This window comes from Aegilops tauschii, chromosome 7 (assembly GCF_002575655.3).
Source record: "Aegilops tauschii subsp. strangulata cultivar AL8/78 chromosome 7, Aet v6.0, whole genome shotgun sequence".
NCBI classification, from domain to species: Eukaryota; Viridiplantae; Streptophyta; class Magnoliopsida; order Poales; family Poaceae; genus Aegilops; species Aegilops tauschii.
This window is the reverse complement of record NC_053041.3, coordinates 6405311-6427074: the sequence shown is the minus strand read 5'-3', so window position 1 is coordinate 6427074 and position 21764 is coordinate 6405311. Positions and strand designations below refer to the sequence as shown.

The window sequence follows — 21764 nt, the reverse complement described above, 5'->3', positions numbered from 1 at the left end:
TGTATATCTTGAAAAGTGATTTATTTTTTCTTTCAATAAACTACCCTACCTTATCGCGAACCAACTTATGATGAGATAATTAGGAGGACGGTGATATCCTGGATTTATTTGAAGATTTCTAGTGATGTGCGTTCAGTGGAAAGAGACGTCTCCGTCGACTACGAGGCGACTATGATGACTTCGTTTATCTCAAAATGATATGCCGGCCCAGTCTCTCAGAGGTGCTCATAAGGGTATGATGTACGTGTGTGTTCATAGAGGTGAGTGTAAGCACGCATGAGCATCTACGTCTGGATTGTGTTCTGAAAAAAAATAAACTACCTTACCTGCACGCAAATTAACACGCTTGGTCTCTTCAAAAAAATTACCCGCCTCCTCTTTTCTGAAACTAAATTTCTTGGTCCATCTGCAACCTTTAACAATAAATCAACGGTGGATATGGCATGCCAAACGATTTCATCATAACTTTTGCATAACAAGCAATTCAACAAGTTCATTATTAAATGCAACAAACCGAACAAATCAAAGTTGGTTGATGTTTTAATGGCGCACATTAATGTTGTTATGCATCATGGGAACCACTTGGCGTCGATATTGGAGGGTCTTTTTGGTTCGGACTATTGGATACACACAAGTAGGGGAAGAGTGGGGTTGCCCTACCACCCAACGAGAGCATATGACGCTGACCTGCAAGAAAAGCGACCTGTATGAGTAATTCATTGGTGTTTGTTTGTTGTCCATTTGGTACTCAAAGCGACATGTATGAGTAATTCATTGGTGTTTGTTTGTTGTCCATTTGGTACTCACGTCTAACTCCTGGGATGTCCTCGAGCAACCCTGGAGGACCCCACCACCACCTACCCATATTATACCATGCCTTTTTTATTGTCGTTAAATGCTAAGCCCTAAATAACGTATGACGGTGGTATGCCCATGCTCAACATGTTCACTCACCTGTGGGCTTCTCCCCCTCCACAAGGTGGTTGCTCTGAAGCCCCCTCCTCTCTCTTCCTTGTCTGGCTATGACCTCCGATGAGTTGCAGTGGCCTGGATCAGGCATGGATCTAAAAGCTTGAACCGTGTCAGCCTCAATCACCCTACGGTGCCAACAATATAATACACCATGTTAGGAGTCTCTATCGGTGTAGCAGTTGAGTTGTTGGTCTGGTTAAGATGCATGGAGGTTGAAACTTCCCCCCTTCTGCCTTAGATCCAAATGTGCCCCTGCACCCTCGGCTTCCTCTGCCTCAGGCTCAGTCGCGACTGTAGACCGGCCTAGAAGTCACAAGTCATGCCCTCGAGACCGTGTATGGTTGATTGGGTGTGTGGTGACTAGTAGAAGGCTAGAGAAATCTGTGTCGGTGTCAACTGTCTAACAATGGTGGCACCTTTGGGTGGCATATCCCACCTTGGTGGCGATGTCATGCCTTCCCTCCCTCTATGGTGGGCTTGGGGATGTGAAGAAATCACTATTTGGCTTCATCCAGCCATGAGGCGTTGTTCTCCCATATTAGTGGTGTCGCTCATCCCCTTTTGGCAGACTCTTTTTTTGCATTCTTGTGAGCCTTCAAGTGTCCTCGGCATTTGGTTCCCCCATTATTGTCATTCTCGTCGTGATATCATGTCAATTAATACCTCTCTTCTCCGAACTCCCTTGGGCAATGACTACTCAATTAATATCTCTCTTCTCCGCACTCCCTTGGGCAATGGCCACCCTTTCAGTGAAGAATTTGTCCAATCCTTCATACATGCTCGATGCGCTAGTATCTCTCATCTCCTTGCACTCCGGCATGGGTAACGACCACCCTTCCAACGAGCATGGGCGCTGGGTTGGCAATGGAGCAACTCCCCAATCATCAATACTCGTGGTCCTTCCTTGCAGGCGATTTCAGCATTGCCTTAATTGGAGCTCTCATGGAATATGAAAAGAATATACAAGACATATTTACCTCTCTAAATTCATGTATGGGGTTTTCTTTTCAAAGGTTCTCTCACATGAGTTGTCAACAAGGCAAATAACATTTATATGGTGTGTCATTTTCTCCTCATTTCCCCACTATGTTTGAAGGAATTTGAACAACATATCAAACGCCATACTACTCAAAATTTCTCCGTCACTGTTTCAGAGGAGTTGTTATCAAGATTATGGCTATTTGCAAGATCAAAGAATGATTAGGATAGTGATAAAGTTAATTTAGCATGTGTTGATTATGTACTTGCCACTTTTGGTAACCATCCCTTTTGAAAACCACCTTGAATCTCCAACATGGTGCCGCAAAACAGACTCACTATCCATCTGCGGACGCGTCCATGGACACAGATACGGGAGCCGGCCATCCAATGTCGTTCCCAACACGTCCGCCCGATCACAAAAGTTCAAATATTGATCAATAGCAGTTGTGATGAGTAAATAAGTGCATACGTATGTAATCTTCACAACCAAAAAGTGGCAGATGTTACATGCATCTGATAACAAAAGTTATAGTTCGACAATCTGTGCAAATTGTGCCCTCTCAGACTGGCTATTCGTGCCTCCTCCCTTATCACTCTATCGCCGACTCCTCCACACCTTTTGCCTTCACCATTTTTGCTGCCAAGCGCTTCAACATATTTGCATGAATGGCTTGCATGATCTTCCCTCCATCGGGATCCAAATCGTTCATCTTCATGGCAACATTTTGGATTCCTCCTAAGCGCCCGCAAGCTCGGCCTCCTCTCTTTGAGCTTGGTCTTCTTCTCTTCGAGGTTGATCTTCTTCTCCATCACCTCCATGAACATGTCAAACCTCTCCGCCTTCTTTTCCTCCTTGACGTCATGACGCTACATGCCTCCTCCTTATTTTCCATGATGCCCTTGACCTTCTCCATCATCTTGGTCGCCACCCCTTCTCGCTTCCCCTTCCCCTACTTCGTGCCCCCACTTCCTCCCTCGGATTGCCCTTTTGACCTTCTTGGTCGGGTCTCCTTTTGTTGGGTCTGTTGGGTCACCATCTTCGTCTTCATTGCCGATGCCGTCGGTCTTGATGGTATGAAAAATTGGATAGGAGCCACTTAGGTTGCTCATTCAACTTCAACCAACAATGCATGAGGATGAGGTTATTCTTCTCCACCTTCAAATACAATGTGACCGCATGGGAGGGCTAGCAAAAGAGGCAGCGGTAGAAATCGAAGTTCTCGTGCTCATGGAGCCAAGTATGAACACAAAAGGTCGAGCCGCCTCTTTGCTCCGTGCCTTGAAAATGATCGACGGTAGTGACCAGCCAAGCATCACACAACAATTTGTACTCCCTCAAATTGAAACTTGCTCGCCTCTCCTTCTTCTTTGGGTCGCCACCCCGCCGGCCAATCGTCTGAATCAAGGCCCGTCTGATTGGCGTATGAGTCTGACTGTTAGCTGTACGTTTTTCGGTTGCTTGATGTATGCACCCAGCTACTCATTGTATGCGCCCGACTGGTTGCTGTACAATCATCCGCTTGTCCATCTTCGAAGCTAGCCACATCCATCATGGGTGATGTCCAACATCTCCCTGTTATCCGTCGACGTCGCGCCCGGTTGAGACATACCGGCGAATAGAAAGCGGGCACCCAATTGATCCATGCCCGACATATGTGACTGGACAAGCTGCGGCAATGGCGACTCAGCGAAATGGAGGGACGCCGATGGCTCATGGCACGGATGTGCCGGAAGTGGCCGCGGACGGGGTGCTGATGACCCAGCTGTGTGGCGGCATAGTAGTATCGGCTTCATCTCCGCTGCCCAGGGTGGAGACTGCATCGACGGTGGCGGCGGCGCGCTTAGTCCTCGCTCGCCAAAGCCACCATCTCCTTGCACCTTTCGACGTGGTGGCACGCGTTGTGGGTCGCCGAGTTGATCTTCTGGGCGGACACTAGCTTTGGATCCTCCTTCTCCAACTCCGGCAATGGTACACACCAATCCATGTGGCGGCCGACGGCGATAAGGACACTAGCTTTGGATCCTCCTTCTCCAACTCCGGCAATGGTACACACCAATCCATGTGGCGGCCGACGGCGATAAGGGCGGGAACATGGGTGGAGGGCGGCGACAATCAGCTGGAGGGGGTGGGAATGTGCTCGGGTCATTTTTTTTTTCTTTTTACAAAAACCGAAACCGGCAGTTATTATAAGGGCCGAGGCCTTTTTTACAGGATCAGCTAAAGATGCTCTAACCGGGTAATACACCCTAACCATCATCAGTGAGAAGAACCGTTCATTCTGCAGTTATCTCCAAAGCTTTAATTACAACATAGGAGACCATAGCAAGGACGAAAGCACAAGGGATCCATCGCTGTGGCAAGTAAAACCAGGCAAATCCACAGCGCCAACTGAGCCAGAAATACATCATCATCATCATGCCCGTCAAAAACACCAGCCGAGCCTGAGCCTACAGGCAACGCACACAGCAAGAACAAAGAAGAGGAAAAATCTCAATAGGGCGCCTCATGAACACAGGCAGCAGCGAGGGCGAGGGACACCGCCGCAGCACGTGGCGCCGCAGCCGGTACAGGCAGGGCACGCGCAAGAGGAGGAGCAACCGGCGCAGGAGCATGAGCAGCCACACGAGGGCCCGCCGCCGCAGCCCCCGCTCCCCACGCAGCACCGGGGGCATCCGCAGCAGCAGCTCGGCCCCTTGAGCTGGACGGCGGAGCACCCGCCGCCGCAGATCCACGGGAAGCAGCTCAAACACGCCCACCGGGTTCTGCAGACACAAACATTAACATCCCCCTCGGTCAGTTCATTACAACGGCTAACTAAAAACGAGTTCAAATCGATGCATGCATTACTGGCTGACAAATAATTGTTAAGGTTTGTAGAGTGCAGATGTAAAAACCGGAAAATTAGCAATATTTCAAACTTTTAAATGCTTCAAGTGCAGTTTAGGATAACAATTTGCATCAGCTTGGGTTGATCCGGCGTCATTTTCTTTCAAGACAACCATCAACATATATTAAGATCTGCAGGGAGGAAATGATTACCGAATCTTCTTTGGGAAGCGATGAGATTGATCGGCATTTCCCTTCTCAGATGAACTGCAAGCTTGTAAAGAGAGATACTAGTAAGAACAAAGATATCTTGTAGGCCAAGACAATTTCTCAACCTGAAAATCCATACATCGTGATGAATGGATCGGCATTCTTTCCTATGAACTCATCGACCCTGCAAATTTTATCAAAGGGGCAAACGACGATCAATCACCTCCATATGTCATGAATAAGAAGAAAATTAACTTAAAATTGGCACAATTGTGTGAACTGATTGACACATGAAGAATTACATATTTTTGCCTTTTGCACGCATGATCTGACTGCTACGTATGCAGCTTACACTGATATTCATTTATGAAGAATCAAGTAATAAGTGGCACCAAGACTGGAGATGAAAATAAAAGCACACCGCAACCCTATGTAATTTAAGTCCAATTCCAAAACATATTCACGTATTTAAATACAATCAATCATCCTAATCAAATTTCAACTAACCAAATCTCCCAAACTATTGCTACTGGATTTGCATAATGTTCAGTTGTAAGTGTATACTATTTTCAATCATTGGTGTGGAAGCCCATGGTCGTAGATAGTAATCTACTCCCTCCGTCCCAAAATTCTTGTCTTAGATTAGTCTAGATACGGATGTATCTAATACTAAAACGTGACTTGATACATCTGTATTTAGACAAATCTAAGACAAGAATTTTGGGACGGAGGGAGTATTATTGTATAAATCTCCACTGAGAGCGACATTTCTTGGCTAAAACGCGAAACTTCTATTTAGAGGTTTTAACTAAAATCTGTGTTGCCTTCACATATCCATGTAGAAGTGTTGCACGTATCTGTACAACTTTCTTAAAACATGGGCTCACATGTAATGGATTGTTTCCCATTTTTGGAGCCGGAGAACTATTTCTTGTTTTCGCTCCCTAAGTTACCTCTTAAATTTCAAAAAGGAAATTGATAGTATAAGAATTGAACAAGACAGCAGCTTACTCTTTGCAGCATATGGAGGCAGCATGGAGCCCTTCAATGGAACTGATCTCCCCCTGGCACAGAAGAACAGTTTCTTGAATTCCATAGAAATGATTTTTTTATTGAAAAAAAGCAGTAGCTACTAGCTAGTATAGCTACTAGCAATACAGTACAAGGAGGAGAGGGCATGTGTCAACTTTTCAGGCTGCTGTCTGGGATATTTTAACAACACTTGGAATCTACTACTACTCCCACCGTTCCAAATTACTCGTCGTGGTTTTAGTTTAAATTTGAACTAAAACCACGACGACTAATTTGGAATGGAGGGAGTACTAGAAAGGAACACCTGGAATTGACTGGGAAGTGACAACCAAACCGTGTGTTGGCAACCAACCTATAAAGAAATGCTGATCATTTTTGTATGCTTACTGCTAAACTGGGGGGATATTTTAACACTTACTCTAGAATCTAGTAGTAGTAGAAAAGAACACTTGGAACTGACTTAGAAGTGACAACCAAACTGTGTGTTGGTAGCGGACTTTAGATACCTATAATAGAGTACTCATACCTATAAAGAAATGGCGATCATTTGTACATGCTCAGCTGCTAATTAGTACTGTAATTTTTCTTGCGGAATAACAGAGTAACAGCAGGGCATCATTTATCATGGCAGTAGTGCGGGAGCCAACCAGGAAGAGCGATTAAGGTCAGGAGCTTGGTTACCTCGAGGAAGCTGATCTGGCGGTGGAGCGCGTCGACGGCGAGCTGCAGCCGGTGGCGGCCGCAGGGGTCGAGCGGGGACTTGGGCCTGGGCGCCGCCATTGCCGGCCTCGAAGGAGCTTGGCTAGTAGCTGGACGGTGGACGGGGAGCTCGCTCGCTCGCGCCGGCTGGCTAGCTGGGCCAGGAGAGGAGCGGGGGCCGGGAGGTAGACGGCGGCGGGGAGTGCGGGGAACCAGAGAGCGTCATCAATGGAGTGAATGAAGGATCAATCTAGCAGACCAGACCAGATCACGCCGCCGGTGTGAATGTGCTGCCTCCTCGGCCTGTCACGCTTGACGGTGGAGAGGAGCAAGGGATTTAGAGTCCGGGTGGCGGCGGCGGCGGAGAGCGATGGACGGAGGTGGCCGCCGGAAGGAGACAGGAAGTCGTCTATAGGGCTGGCCACTGGGGTAGGTAGGTGGTGGTGGGTAGTGGGTAGGGTTAGCCAAGGCTGCTGGGCCGGATGGATCGTGGCGGGCCTACCACGACCACCACTTCTCTCCATCCTTTGACTCCATTCTAAATAAAAAAATTGTTAGCATTTTGTTCTTTTCTGAAGCAGCTAATCAAGTCCAGTTCTTTTGGGGTTAAAAAACAAAGCAACTTTGGCAAATGCTAGTAGCTGATTGACGACTTGATTATCATTTTTCGTTCGGAAAAAACATGATCAATGATAGTAGACGACGAGATGAAAAGAGTTCACTGCATATATAGTCCAAATCCATCCTCATGACGATGATGATAATAGACTTACAAACAAAATCATCTCAAAACAAAGAATTACACACAAGAACGGTCTTCCTTGGTGGGTAATAAACACTTTCCCCTCTCCCCTCTCCAAAACAACATGCGCAACCATGCCCTGACTATACATGCCACAAAGCCTCATCAACAGATAGATAAAAGTTCCAACATCTAAAAGCCCGAAAAGATCTCCAAGAACTATGTACAAACATAGGCACGTGGTGATGCAGAAACATGTTGCACCTCTGACAACAAGCGATACTGCAACATGTCGCACCTCTGACAACAATGTACTGTCCTCTCCCCTCATTTGCTCCTTACCCTGCAGAGCGGTCCATGCGCTTAGCTAAATTAGCAATGCCGCAAGCATGGATCCGTGCTCAGGAAGAGGGTGACTAGAGATTACATGAATGGAATGCGAAGGGTCTGAGTAGACCCCGGATCTCCTACGATCTTGTGCTTGGCTTAGCACATGCCGCCACCGTGCGACGAGAGCATCCTCCTCTGCAACAGTCAGGGATGCTGTATGCTCAGCTGGATTTCCAAGAAAGATGAATCGCAACATATTAGGGAGCATGAAATGATCTCATGAAACACAATATTATATACTATATGCTTCATTCCTGACAAAGCACCTAGCAAGCGAAACACCATCCTGCCATTTACTTTTATTTTACATAACAGGATAGCACCGATTCGATTATTGTGCAGCATGGAGTGGACCATAACTGGTTCTGTGTTGATTCAGTTCAGAACAGTCACAAAAAAGAATCTTCACATATAATGGATTAGTACTACAAGTTGTGGCAGATTCACAAATGAAGCAAAATTATTATGCTAAAACAATTAGTTTTTTAAAAATAGTTGTGACACTAATGTGGATGTCAGCAATACCGCAAGCTACTTCTAGTCTACAGTAGTATCAGCTACTTTGTCTACAGTAGGTAGACAAATATGTTGGATCACGGAGTAAATATTAAGCAGATGGTGTGCAAGAAAAAATAATTTAAGTCCTTACGTGTGTCTCAAAGTCCGGGCCAGACAGGTTTACCGATAGATTTTTCATCAGTTGTAGTACCTGTAGATTAGCCCATAAAAAGATCATTGTAATGGAGTAGAAGTTATTAGGTAATAAAAGCGACTCCCTGACAGTACATTTTAACTGTTAAAAGAATGAACAAAGTAAGCATCTGCATTTGCGGTGAACATATAAGTAACATATATAAGAATTACAACAACTAAATATCCTTGATAAGGAGCAATGTGCAACAATGAGTAATTAAACTTCACCCCAGAATCCACCTGTCCGGAATAGTTTCATAGGTTTTTATATCACACTGACTGAATCGAGGTACTGACATAGCAGCTTGCGAGTAACTGGGATGTCACTAAACAATGCAAACAAAATGACCTGGCCTTCATGCTTGCAGATATTAATAGCTTTATAGCAGGGCAGATGAATCAATTATAGAGGGGAGATTAGCAAATGGCATACCGTTTCAGCATCTATAGGATCCATCTCTCTCAACTTCTGCAAATGTCCTGTTGTATCTGGATCAAATACGCCCCCAAGAAAGTTGTATACTTGAGCAAAGTCTGGCATGGCTGCAAGTTAACCAGAATAAGTACAAAACAACTGTTAGACTGGGAACTGATAGACCAAAAAGGCAAACATGTTGATTAATATCAAGGCCATCAAAGGGTAATATGAAATACTGCACATCATTACATTTTCATATTGTAACAGGGTACATCATTTATCACCCAGACATCAAGAGCATTATGGCAAAATTGCAAGAATTGATGGACAGAATGAAGGTAAGCCAAATGCAGAAGGCTCCAACAGAGTTAAAAAGGGAAAAACACACTGATTGACACCACAAACTAAAAGGTTCAAAAAAAAATGAATGGCAGTTAAACTAGCCTTTCAAGTGTACTCTCATATCATGCACATCTGCCAGATATGTGGAATGGAATTTGCACATACCAGGCACTTTAACAAATGGAATAGAATTTGCACATATCATGCATTCCAGTTTACATCTAATATAATCAGATGAATCTTAGTATAGGCACAACAGTTGCCACCATAATCCATAGGGTTGTGAATTTATTAAAAAATTGTATAGATGTCGACAACAGTCTCCAGCATGTTAACAAACTGTATAGATGTATGATGTACAAAGAGAAGCTCACCATGCAGTGCTGGAAGTATAATCTCTTGCTCAATCGCATCGGAAGTTGGCCAAGTTTCTTGCTCAATCGCATCAGAAGTTGCCCAAGTTCCAGATTGGCACTCTATGCTACTAGAGCTATTATTTGCAGCGCCTAAATCTGTCGGTTCAACAAGAGCAAACAAGTTAGTGGTACCTTGTAAAAATATTGACCATAGACAGAATATGCGGTAGTTAACACAATTGTAAACCTTGTGTATGTCTTGGGCTATAAGGCTGGGTAAGAACATCGTCCCAGGAAGGAAATGTGTCGTTTGCACTTGAGTTTGTAGCGACAGTAGGTGCATCCATAGGTATAGCACATCCTTGCTCCACGATATGAGGAGGTTGTTGTGGCAAGTCAGCTTCAGGGGCTGCAGGAGCTCCAAGATATCATATTAGACCGTTTTTTCATTGAAAGTTATTCAGGTTAGTCAGATGAGGGATGAAAAATGATTACCCTTTTTCGAGGCTTTGTTATGTGGGTACGGGTGTGCCGCCTTCCTCTTCGGCCTAGGTGGTGGCAGATGCTCACCTGTTCCATTCTTTTGAACCTTCAGAAAGTACTTCTGCGCATGGCTCCTGATCTGTGAACAGAACTGTTTATTTAGATCACCGCACAGTTTGTCAGGCACAAATATATAACAAAGGAGCAAGTGCATCTACTTATTGGAACAAGTCAAGAGTGGCAAAGCTATAATAAACTTATAATGACCACGTTCAGAGAAGAAGCAGATAAAAGACTGCAACCAAACAGACCTGGAAAATGTATACCAGCTAGTATAAAATGTTGGTTGCCAAGCCAAACGACTAGGCATATTTTGTGAGATGATAACCAAGTAAACAGCTAACAGAAGCAGAAGGTGGGTGCAGAACAGAGCACATGTATATACCTGTATCACTGTCTTGGAGCCAACAAATGCTTCGATCTTTCTCCAATCACGATCGAACCTATTATACAAAAACACAAATAATGAGATACATGTAAGTAACGAGGATAGTCAGAATATACAGAGAGAGCCATTTCAGTTGCCACACGAGCCTCTCGAGAAGCAGACGGCCTAAGGTGCCAACACAAAGCAGTCTTGTGCTCTGTCCACAGATTTATCTGAACCTATGAAACGGCTACACGAAACCTCAATGTTAAGTCGCTCCGGCAGACGGAGGACGATGTGGAGGCCACTCGGTCGGAACAAGTTAACAAAGTGAAGTAGTGCAGGGCAATATGATTAATTGGTGAAAATATGGTAAAAATCAAATGTAAATGGCCCATGGTTTGCTGGTAACAGATGGATGGATGGATGATTTACGACGCCAGTGCGTTCCGCATCGAGCATAGCATCGATCAACGGGTTAAGCAGTTAACCGCTGGGCCAAGCGTCCTAAGGGAAGAGATCCTGCTCCCACCTGCCAAGCTCCATGGGGATTCATTCAGTTCAGACTTGAGACCAGGCGTCTAGTACAGCATGCGGTCCAAATCAAAATCAACTAGGCAGGCTGCTGCCAGATGTTCTACTCCAGCCTCTAGCCCGGCCGGCGGGATCCTCGGCTAAACCCGGCGATCTAGCACGCCAGCGAGCCGATGGACGAGCTCCGACCAGCCGGACCTAATTAAGCCCGAACCCAACCGGCAGACAAGACATGACGGGTGGGGGGGAGGAGGTGGAATCTGCTTACAGGAGGAGCGCCTCGATGAACTTGTCGTGCTCCGGGTCCGTCCAGCTCTCCCGCGACTTGGTGATGGTGTATGGCTTCCTCACCCTCCCCGCCCCCTCCGCCCCCTCCCCCTCCCCGCTCCCCACGCCCGCCATAGCCGCCGACTCCATCACCGCCGCCATCACCCACGCCTCAGATCCCCTCTCTCTGATCCGATCTCAGTCCCTCTCTCTCTCTCTCTCTTTCGTCTGTTGATGAGGAATGGAATGGAACTCTTCTGTGGCCAGCAGCAGAGTCCTCCACCCCTGACCTGCCCGCGCGCGTGGGGAAGGCGAGACGAGGCGGGGAGCCCGGCCGCTCCTGGCCACGAGTTCCCCCCACTCTCACCGACGCCGGGGCCCCACGTATCCAGGGACTGAAACGCAAATACGCGGAGCACGGAGGGGCGAGACGCGAAATGGGCCGCCCTTCTCCAAAATGTTTTCTCTCTCCTGTTAGCTTCCTTCCTCTGTCTGTCTCTCTCTCTCTCTTCCTCGCCATCATCATCCCCGTCCGATCTCTCCCTCCCCCCTCCCGACCCCGGCCAATCGGAGCACCCAAATCCGCCAGCCCCAACCCGCGCCCCCCGCCGCCGTCTCCGACGCGTCGCCGGCCGCGGATCCCCGGAAAACCCAGGTGCGTGCGGCCCGGCTCCCCCGCTCCGGGCCTCCCTCGCCCAGATTCGCCTCTGAATCGCGAGCCCGCGGTTTACCTTGTTTTTCCGCGGCTAACTCTGTCCTGATGCGGGTTTCGCGTGCTGCAGGAGGAGGATTCTCGGCGGCCACCGTCCGGGGCGGGTTCTTCTCGCCCCCGGCGCCGGAGGGAGTTGGGAGGCTGGGTTTCGGCGCGCGGCGTGGGATGAGCTAGATTTCCTTCGACCTACTAGGATGGCGGCCGCGGCTTGAGCCCGACCACCGCCTCCCTCCCTCCCGCCCGCCCCGGTTAATTAGCTGCTGCTGACAGAGATTTTAGCCTAGCCCCTAGAGCCTAGAGGTGTTGCTGCTGCTGTTGCTGCGCGATGAGCTCCGAGGCCCCCAAGTGAGTAGTACTCGTCAGTGTGCCCTGCGTTGTCTGTTGCTGCTAGTGTGCCGGTCTTCCTGCGACATGAACCCTTTCATCTGATTCGCTGCGCGATTGCACGTTTGTTTCTCTGTGCCGGCAGGAACATGAGGACGGTCTACTCAAGGGAGTTCCTCATCTCGATCGGCGAGTCGGACCGCTGCAAGAACCTGCCCCCCGGCGTCAACCTGTCGCTCCTCAAGTACCGCCTGTCGCTTTGCCCCCCTACTAGTGTGTATAACTGCTTTCTTTTGTCTGCGGCGTTCAGGTGGTGACAAACGTTTATCTCTGTCTTTGAGCAGCGAGCTGCAGGAGGCGTCGTCGGTGGCGTACGAGAGGGGCAACAGGGGCCAGTACACGACGCCCCTCGGAAGGTCCGACGGGTCCGGGGGTTACACTTACTCGTCGCGTGGCGGGAGCTCCGGCGGGAGGTGGGACACTCGCTCGACGGGGTCGAGCGACCGGGAAGGGGACTTTCCTGACCGCGACTCGCTGACGCAGGGTAAGCATGCCTTCTTTTCGGGCAAGTGTTTGCTGTCAGTACTTGCTTTCCTTTTAGCTCTGGGAACATGTGAACGATTAGCTAATACCGGGAGTAGTAGTTATGTTGACCTTTTCGATATGACCACTCTGTGTTGGTCAAATGATATTTTTGTTGCGTATCAGGTGCTTTTTACTCTTGTGTCTCAAAAAAGAAACCCGATGTGCTGGTTTGTGCTTGTGTGTGCATCGATGTCGCTAAGAATAGTAAACAGATGAAGTCAATTAATTACATGGTCATACTGTGTATTAGTTAGCTATACTAATTTTCTCTCCTGTGCATCCTAATTTATGCACTTATTAGAAATGTCAACTGGCATTCTTCTTATCTGCTGTGGAATTCTTTTTATGTCTGTAGATAGGAATAATGGAACCCAATACAAACGCACTTGGCAAAAAGTAGAACATGATGGCCTACTGGGAAGCGGTGGATTCCCTAGACCATCAGGATATGCAGGGCCGCTGGCGGCCAAGGATCGTGGGAATGCGCCTCAGCCAAACAGAACAGCTGAGCGCTATCAGCCACCACGCCCTTACAAGGTTTGAGCTTCCACGCGTGTCTCCATCTTTCTTTATATTGTATAGGTCAACTACAATTGTTTAGTGAATACATTACACACCAATGACAGGCTGGACCTCTTTCACGAAAAGATGTTGACTCAATGAATGATGAAACATTTGGGTCTTTTGAATGCTCAAATGACGATAGAGCAGAAGAAGAAAAGAAACGAAGGGGTCAGTATTTATTATTGCGACATATAATGTATGTTGTTTCTGCTGTAGTCATCTACAATATCTGATGCTGCCCTTCTGTGCAGCATCATTTGAATTGATGAGGAAAGAGCAACATAAATCTCTACAAGAAAAGAAGACTGGTCCTGGTGATGATATCATGACGATGTTACAGAATTCTACTGAAAACTTAGGTTCCGCAACTAACAGTGGGAAGCCAGATGGAATAGTGCCCTCAGTTCATCAAGATACCACTAAAACATCTTCTATTCTACCAGCTCCTGCGGCGAGGCCACTTGTCCCGCCTGGTTTCTCAAATGCAGTTGTGGAGAAAAAGGTTCAGTCCCAGTCGTCCAACATTGTACTTGAACCAAAGGTGCACAGCTTGACATTGTTTCAGTAATATAGTTAGATGCCAGCAAATGCATGCAATTATCATCTAAGTACCAGCTCTGTACCATGTAGTTGCTAACAAGATCTGGTATTAAAAATTAGTTTACTGAACCATCACATCTTCTTCTCTGTGATCAAAATTGGTCTAAAAAATCTTTTTACTATTGCTGACAGTTTTTACTCATGTCTAAATCTAATCGGTTCATCTGGTTTATATCTTTTACTGACATGAGTGTGTAACACTAGGTGAAAAGCAGTTACTTTATAGTTTATGATACTCATGCACTATGAGATATTGTTCTGATTTCCGCAATTACTAGATTGATGTGTTCATCAGTATAAAGGGAATAGCACTCTTGGGATTCTAGTTGCCATCTCTGTAGCAAAACATGTTAACAATATATTACTATCTGCCAATGTGATACTGTTTCTCAGTTGTGTTTGCTCTTTTTTAGGCTCACATTCCTGCTAGAGAGGATAAGTTACCGACTATTGTGCAATTTAGTAGCCAAGTAGAGGGAAACCAGTCAGCAACAGATATCACTGCAAGCAACAAAAAGAAGGGCATTACTGACAACATTGGTGTACATCAAAAGCACACACTTCCATCTGGAGGCGTTAGCTCTTCAACTGAATTTGTTCCTAAAATTCTGAAAGGAACTGAGGACTGGGAAGCTGATGCAATGGATGATAAGTACTCCATTGAGAAACAAGGCATGTCAAAAAATGGTGGTTCAGTTGGCAAGGACAATTCAATCTCAATCTTGGAGGAGTTCTTTGGCAACGCATTGTCAAAAGGCAGTGGCAATTTACCGACATATGTTGAGGTAATATGCCAACTAATACTTATTTTGTTGTGCTCACTCTTACATTCCGACATGTGCGGTTTTCTCATGTGGATCTCTGTCATCTCTGTATATAAGCATTAAATACTCACATATTACAAAATTAAGACCATTTTGTACAGTTATGACCTGTGACATGGACCAACCTTATCCTCTGAATGTAAATGTGCTGTTGGCTGAATTTGCACCTCTGTAATTTTATATCTGATGTTATGACAGTTTTATGCTGTTCATGTCGTCACAAAATGCCAATGGGTCTTCCTCAAATATGATATATTTTTCTGTGCCAAACGATTTTTGTTTCTGGGGATGAATGGCTGCGTTGATGGCTGATGGTGACATAAACTTCTTGGACCTTTTACTTCTTTAGATGGCATCATACCCATAACTTAGCCTGTTATCGTGCTTAAAAGTAGCATTTGGTGGTCACAGTGCAGAAGTGAAAATATTCCTGGTTATTGCCACGTTGCTGCAAGGTTCTCCAGTAAGAAGGAAGTTACAGATTTGTTGGGCATTCAGATATCTATTAACTGCCGTGTGTTTATTCTGTCTCCGCCATCTTTTTTCAGAGTCAACAGCTGAATACGGGTGCTGATATGATGGCCTCTTCTGTACCAGAATCATCCAAATTTGCTCGCTGGTTTCGTGATGAAGGTAATCCTGTTTCATAATTGTGTCATATGCTATGTGTCAGTTAATAGAAGTAGGATAGTCATGCCATGAAAATTTCCTAACAGAAATAAATTCTGTATACATATCCCCCTTTCCAGTATGCAAATTAAATTTAGGTTAAAAGACATGTTTACACTTCTCCTTTTATTTTACAAGGTTCGTTTGATAATTTTTGTATTTGTATATACTGTAGATTCAAAACCTTCAGAGGACTTGCCATCAAAGAGCCTGCTCTCCATGATTGTGAACAATGACAAAACAGGCCCACAAAACATAGCTCCTGGTCCAACTTTGTCTGATGGTGCTATTCATCAGAATTTATCATCAAAATTAACTACCGATAAATTCGATGCTTCATCAAGGCTACTACCATTTCCATCTCCTGCACCTGCTGGTGGTATCCAGGAGCAGTACAGGCATGCTGGTATCCCAGAGCCAGCTCCAGTTATGATGACATGTGAGGATCTTGAGCAGGCGATGCTGGCACAGGTTGCTAGCAACAGCGGTTCTACTCAGAAGAGTGCTGTACAGAGGCATCAGGCTGTTTTGGATGAGCCGGCCGCCAAGCAGAAAGTAGCTGTAGACAATCATGCATCACATCATCTTCTTTCATTATTACAGAAGGGAACAGATAGCAAGGGATCATCTCCGTTTGGTTTCCACATAGGATCAGCCGATGAACCACAGAGTTCTGATGTAAATGCCAGGGCCAATGGTGGTATATATGGAACTGTTCCGAGTAACAAAACTGAAACTGTTCCGATTAACAAAACTGAAACTGTTCCGATTAACAAAACTGAAACTGTTCCTGCTTCAGGGAAGAGCGTGACCTTGGAAGCATTATTTGGGGCTGCATTTATGAATGAGCTCCATTCCAAGGATGCGCCAGTTTCTGTTCGGGGATCTGCATCTAGTCATGAAGGATACTACCCTGGTGAAGAGCCCTTTAACAGCAATGAAGGTGGAGATCCTTTTAAAGAACCAAGAACTGGAATAGAGTACAGGAATACACCATTCAGTGGTCCAAGTCAGGGTACTAGCTTTGACAAGAATGGGTTGGAAATTAATCTGCCTGAGGAAGACAGTTTGTTTACAATGAATGACTCTTTTGGTGTTCGAAAGCCTGATATGTTGCCATCACTGAGATCCGGTAGGGTGGAGGTTCAATTACCAGAGAAGGCAGTTGATGATCTTAACTATAAGCTTCAAAGCCTTGTGCCTGGTGATGTAGAACCTGCTCAAGTACTTGGCCCTGATGCTCTGGGGCCTCGTTCCCACGAACAGCGTTATCAGGTTGAGTCTCAGAATCTTTACCATCTTCTACAGGGTGGTAGGCAACCTGCACTGGCTCCTCGTCCGATGCTGGATCGCGTTGGTAATAGGAGTCAGCAAGCCCCATTTGACATGCCACAAGCGATACGGCATGATCCCCGCCGTTCTTTCCCACCTAACATGAATCCTATGCAACACACACTAAATGCTCCAGGGGTCCCTCATGTAGATCCTGCTGCCCATCATCTTATGCTGCAGCGCATGAGTGGAAGTTTTCCAGCAGAAGGCTTGCCAAGAGGTGTTCTGCCATCTCAGCCTGTGCATCAGGCGGCTGGTTATAGACCTGAGATGAACAATGTAAATAATTTCCATATGCACCCTCGCCAGCCCAGCTATGGAGACTTTGGACTGATGCCACCAGGTAAGAGTCTGTACAAGTTCATTTCGTACTTTGTGTTTACTTGCAGTTTATTCCGTCAGTGTTTTGTTTGTGTCAAAGTTTTGATGGCAGAGAGGCTCTGGCCTGCTGTTGGTGACTAGACAAGAACGATTTGTTTACTTCCAAAATCTGACATCTCTTGTTACACTCCACAAAATCCACTCATTCAAGTTGTGCCTGAAATTTTACCAATCTGAATTTGTTGATTCGAGTTGAATTCTGGGTCTTTTATGATCTTTCTTCGGAACTTCATTTACTGTTAAAACGTGAAAAGAAATCATTTATTCTCAAAGTTAAAGGTAGTTTACTATCTCCTTGTTTCTCCCTGATTTCAGGAAAATGGCTTCTTGTTTTTCCAGTTTGAATTAGCAGACACGCGACATCCAAACCGTTCACTTTTATCCTGAATTTATTATGATCCAGCTCTGTTTTCTCTTTATTTAGGTCCATCGGGTCCAGAGGTGCGAGGCAACCACCCAGACGCCTTCGAGAGGCTGATGCAGATGGAGCTCACAGCCAGATCAAAGCAGATACACCCAGCCATGGCCGGCCCTGTACCAGGCGGCGGCATGTACGGGCCCGAGCTCGACATGAACCTGAGATACAGATGAAGAACGACCCTGTTGTGCCTGTCATACCCAGACAAACCACCATGTTCTGTGTCCATGAACTTGCGCTAGCGTTTGCGGTTGCTACAAGATAAGATAGCTCGTCGGGGAGGAAGTTTCGCTGGTGCCGGCGTGCGCCATGTATGTAGTACTTTGTGTCTGAAATGGTTGGATGGGTTGCTGATGATGATCTGGTGAGGATGGAGGGAGGGAGGGATGGAGGATACATTGGGTGCTGTCATTGTAGCAGCCACATCTGTACCTGTGTCCGTGTCTGTGTCTGGCTATTTGTTTTTCATTTTTGTATAAATACTAAAAAAAAGGACCAGATTAACAATAACATATTTGCATTTGGTCCCCCCCTTGATGTTTTAGTTTTTTTGTGTGAAGAAAAACTAACCATTCACATCAACTGGGATAAAAGGCTGTGACACAAAGTTAAAGTTCAACAAATAAAAAGACCAGTACATGGATGGATTTCATCCCTACACAATGTTTTTCAGCTCAACAGAGCGGGAGAAATGCACCCCATGCTGAACTTGATGGTGTTTTTTCAGTTTGTTGCGGTAAAATACTTACTGAAATTTGTCACATGATCATTACAAATCCAAGATTTGTATGTTTTGGTCAATCTTAAAGAACAAATGTTACCTTATAACCGAGAAAAGAAAAGGCAGTGCCATTTTTCACTCTGTTTTTGTGAGGGTAAAATGGGCATTTTTTGCTAGTCTGAACTCTGAAGCAGCGGTACTGTGTTGGAGCGTAGTGTGGTTTCCTTCAGCCATGGTCGCAGCCGCCACCTCGTGAGATCCTCCCGAAACCCTAGCCGCCGCGCCCAATGGCGTTCGCGCCGCGGCTCCTGCTGCCGCCACGGCCCCCCTTGCCCGCCCCACCGGCGCGGGCCTCCGCGCGCCACAGCGGCGGCGTGGGGCGCACGGCGCCGGAGCTTTCGGGCCCGACGCCGCGGGTGGTGGTGGTGACCTCGGGCAAGGGCGGCGTGGGGAAGACCACCACCACGGCCAACCTCGCGGCTTCGCTTGCCCGGCTCGGGCTCCCCGTGGTGGCCGTGGACGCCGACGCGGGCCTCCGGAACCTCGACCTGCTGCTGGGGCTGGAGAACCGGGTGAACCTGACCGCCGCCGACGTGCTCGCCGGGGACTGCCGCCTCGACCAGGCCCTCGTCCGCCACCGCTCCCTCCGGGGCCTCCACCTGCTCTGCCTCTCCAAGCCCCGCTCCAAGCTGCCCCTCGCCTTCGGCTCCAAGATCCTCACCTGGGTCGCCGACGCCCTCCGCCGCGGCGCCGACCCGCCCGCCTTCATCCTCATCGACTGCCCCGCAGGTCCGGCCTTTTTCCCCGCGTGAATTCCGCATTCCCATTGCCCCCCAAAGAATCCAAACCGTAACCAATTCATGTCAACATGGTCTTGTCAGTATGATGATTCTACCATGAATCCATTATGTTCTCTAGTGTAGCCAATCAATTACTCATTTACTCGTATGATTATACCGTAATACCTACACTGTGTACAAATTACTCTTATGAAATGGACAGCCCCGTATAATAGCTAGTATGGTTAATTGTCAGTGTTGTTGTTTGTTCACCCATTTGCTTGAGGAATGCAACTATTGTTGTTTGTTCACCCCTCCCTAGATTATAAGGATTTCAGAGCCAGGACTTGTTCTGAATCTGTGGTTGTTTCATGATGCTAGTCCACACTTATGGTACGGGGATGGTATCTGGATTTGCCAGATTTGAGCCATTTATCGGGTTATTCTTACAACGGTGTATCTTAGTTGCATTTTCTTACTGCTGTTTTCAAGCAGCATTACTCGAGTTTCACTGCTTGGACTTGTCATAAACTGCCGTTTTAACAAACTGCCTGGTGGCTAGTAGTATCATGTACTCTATCTGTAATGTAGCAGTGAACATAGCATAATTCTGTATAATTTGCATCATTATCAGTAACAACAGTTGTTCTACAAGATGTTTGATGATTCCCAGCCTCTGCATGTGCATTCGACCCTGTTTCATGCAGTTGCCTGAAACGTGCATCTTGCCCCTGCTGAACTTGGTCTTTTGCCTTGTAGGTGTTGATGCCGGGTTCGTCACAGCCATCGCCCCTGCTGAAGAGGCGGTGCTTGTCACCACTCCCGACATCACGGCACTCCGTGATGCAGACCGCGTCGCGGGGCTGCTGGAGTGCGACGGAATCAAGGACATCAAGATCATCGTGAACAGAGTGCGGCCAGACCTGGTGAGGGGGGAGGACATGATGTCAGCGCTCGACGTGCAAGAAATGCTGGGGTTGCCTTTGCTAGGTGTGGTGCCAGAAGATTCAGAGGTGATCCGCAGCACAAACAGGGGCGTGCCGTTGGTGTTGACGGACCCGCCCACGCCCGCGGGCCTCGCCCTGGAGCAGGCGACGTGGCGTCTGGTGGAGCGGGACGCGATGACGGCCGTCATGGTCGAGGAGCAGGAGCGGCCCAAGAAGAAGGGCGGCTTCTTCTCCTTCTTCGGCGGGTGAAGCCTGAGCTGAGTCGAGCCGCCGGTGACGTACGTGGTGTGTATAGAGCTGCGATTTGGAGCTGCTTAGTCGTTTTTCGGTTTGTTTTGCTCTTGTTTTCCCTAGCGTAGCACGATTCATTCGGTGTGCTTGATTCCACAGACAGACGGTCTTTTCTTTGTTCTTCCAAATTCACGCTGAACATTAGCAGAGTAAATGTATGTAGTTTTGTGGTTGATTGCTTCTTACTGTTGCTGCGGTTTCATCTTGTTTGAGTGTTGTTGTTCATGGCTTAATATTGATTGTTGAACTGAGATGGAGAGGAGATGGGAGAGAAGAGGAGCAGAGAAAATTGGCCAGGGGCATTGCTCTTTTTTATCCTTCCCAGGAACGCACCCATTGCAAGCCATTAGAACAATATTTCTTTATTTATTTATCTTGCATTTGTTTGAAATGTTTAGTTCTAATTTTAGGTTTTAAAACAGTAATTAAAAGTGAATCAAGAACTCCACGACATTCGAAATACCAAGTTCTTACATTGTGGGCAAATTTGTTGCATTCTAAAAAATTTAAACATCATGGTGTGTCAGGGCGTGCAACAATATATAGGAATTTAGGACAGTAAAACCGAACCTAAACCCAGTCCCTCATGACCGTCCGTTCACGTGATCTGGCCGCTAGATGTGCTGTCAGTTTTGTTCTTTAACGCAGTTTTTTTATGGGCCAACTGTGGCAGCTACTCCAGAAGAAAAAACTGAGCCCTCTAGTTATTTGGGCCTTTTCTCTCAGCCCAGTTACCAATTTGCTAACTACAGTCCGTTACGCGAATGAGTCCAGTCGATCCGTCGTTGTGGGGTGTTTTCCTATTTGCCGCTCGCTGCGGCAAGTTGCGGAGCGACGCAAAGGGAAGATCAACGAGCATTCGGGATGGGCCGGCCCGTTATAGGTTTCAGCGCTCCTGGTTTTGGTATGTTTCTACGTGGTTCGCAGCCGGGTTTTTCCGCTTATGGAACCTTCTAGGAGATTCCCCGACCTGTTTTCTTTTTCATTTTCCCACTTTTCCCCTTTTTTTTTCTTCCATTTTCATTTTCATTTTTTCAAGTTTTCTCTTTTTTTTCCAAAAAAGAAGTATTTGTGTTGCTCATAACTTTTCAAAACTCCACAACATGTTCTCGTTTTCAAATTGTACTTAAATTTAAAAAATGTTCACGCTTTTCAAAAAACGTTCAGAAGTTTAAAAAATGTTCCTTTTAATTTTTGTTCAACAACAAAAAAACCTGTTCTTTATTTTAATAAAATTGTACACA

The 21764-nt window shown here is 46.6% G+C and overlaps 4 protein-coding genes across 11 annotated transcripts; 2 read left to right on the top strand and 2 right to left on the bottom strand.

The window, feature by feature from the left end:
- Nucleotides 1–4210: 4210 nt before the first annotated feature.
- LOC109785108 (guanine nucleotide-binding protein subunit gamma 3) lies at nucleotides 4211–7088 on the bottom strand. Its single transcript, XM_020343714.4, has 5 exons — nucleotides 6704–7088; nucleotides 6002–6054; nucleotides 5130–5174; nucleotides 4994–5047; nucleotides 4211–4716 (listed from the first exon to the last, which is right to left on the bottom strand). The coding sequence occupies exons 1-5, from the start codon at nucleotides 6800–6802 to the stop codon at nucleotides 4458–4460; spliced, it is 510 nt and encodes a 169-aa protein (XP_020199303.1). The 5' UTR covers nucleotides 6803–7088; the 3' UTR covers nucleotides 4211–4457.
- A 338-nt stretch (nucleotides 7089–7426) lies between these two features.
- LOC109785118 (protein REVEILLE 6) lies at nucleotides 7427–11656 on the bottom strand. Of its 8 annotated transcripts, none has more exons than XR_012189891.1 (9): nucleotides 11375–11656; nucleotides 10591–10648; nucleotides 10158–10284; nucleotides 9910–10071; nucleotides 9681–9818; nucleotides 8980–9089; nucleotides 8503–8562; nucleotides 7891–8018; nucleotides 7427–7806 (listed from the first exon to the last, which is right to left on the bottom strand). XR_012189891.1 is itself a non-coding variant. In XM_020343722.4 (8 exons), exons 1-8 carry the CDS (start codon nucleotides 11533–11535, stop codon nucleotides 7950–7952), a joined length of 867 nt encoding a protein of 288 aa, XP_020199311.1. In that variant the 5' UTR covers nucleotides 11536–11653; the 3' UTR covers nucleotides 7427–7949. The 8 variants fall into 8 exon arrangements, 4 of the variants coding, with proteins under 4 accessions (XP_020199311.1, XP_020199314.1, XP_020199312.1 ...); XR_002238007.4 differs by having other exon boundaries at nucleotides 7891–7988; nucleotides 10158–10296; nucleotides 11375–11652; XR_002238008.4 differs by having other exon boundaries at nucleotides 10158–10296; nucleotides 11375–11651.
- Nucleotides 11657–11812: 156 nt separating this feature from the next.
- LOC109785119 (uncharacterized) lies at nucleotides 11813–18310 on the top strand. The gene is made up of 11 exons (XM_020343726.4): nucleotides 11813–12028; nucleotides 12156–12430; nucleotides 12555–12653; nucleotides 12754–12953; nucleotides 13350–13531; nucleotides 13621–13726; nucleotides 13810–14099; nucleotides 14572–14943; nucleotides 15531–15615; nucleotides 15827–17326; nucleotides 17789–18310. The coding sequence occupies exons 2-11, from the start codon at nucleotides 12411–12413 to the stop codon at nucleotides 17953–17955; spliced, it is 3021 nt and encodes a 1006-aa protein (XP_020199315.1). The 5' UTR covers nucleotides 11813–12028; nucleotides 12156–12410; the 3' UTR covers nucleotides 17956–18310.
- A 378-nt stretch (nucleotides 18311–18688) lies between these two features.
- On the top strand, nucleotides 18689–20705 carry LOC109785120 (septum site-determining protein minD homolog, chloroplastic). The gene is made up of 2 exons (XM_020343728.4): nucleotides 18689–19292; nucleotides 20042–20705. Exons 1-2 carry the CDS (start codon nucleotides 18791–18793, stop codon nucleotides 20476–20478), a joined length of 939 nt encoding a protein of 312 aa, XP_020199317.1. The 5' UTR covers nucleotides 18689–18790; the 3' UTR covers nucleotides 20479–20705.
- Nucleotides 20706–21764: the final 1059 nt, after the last annotated feature.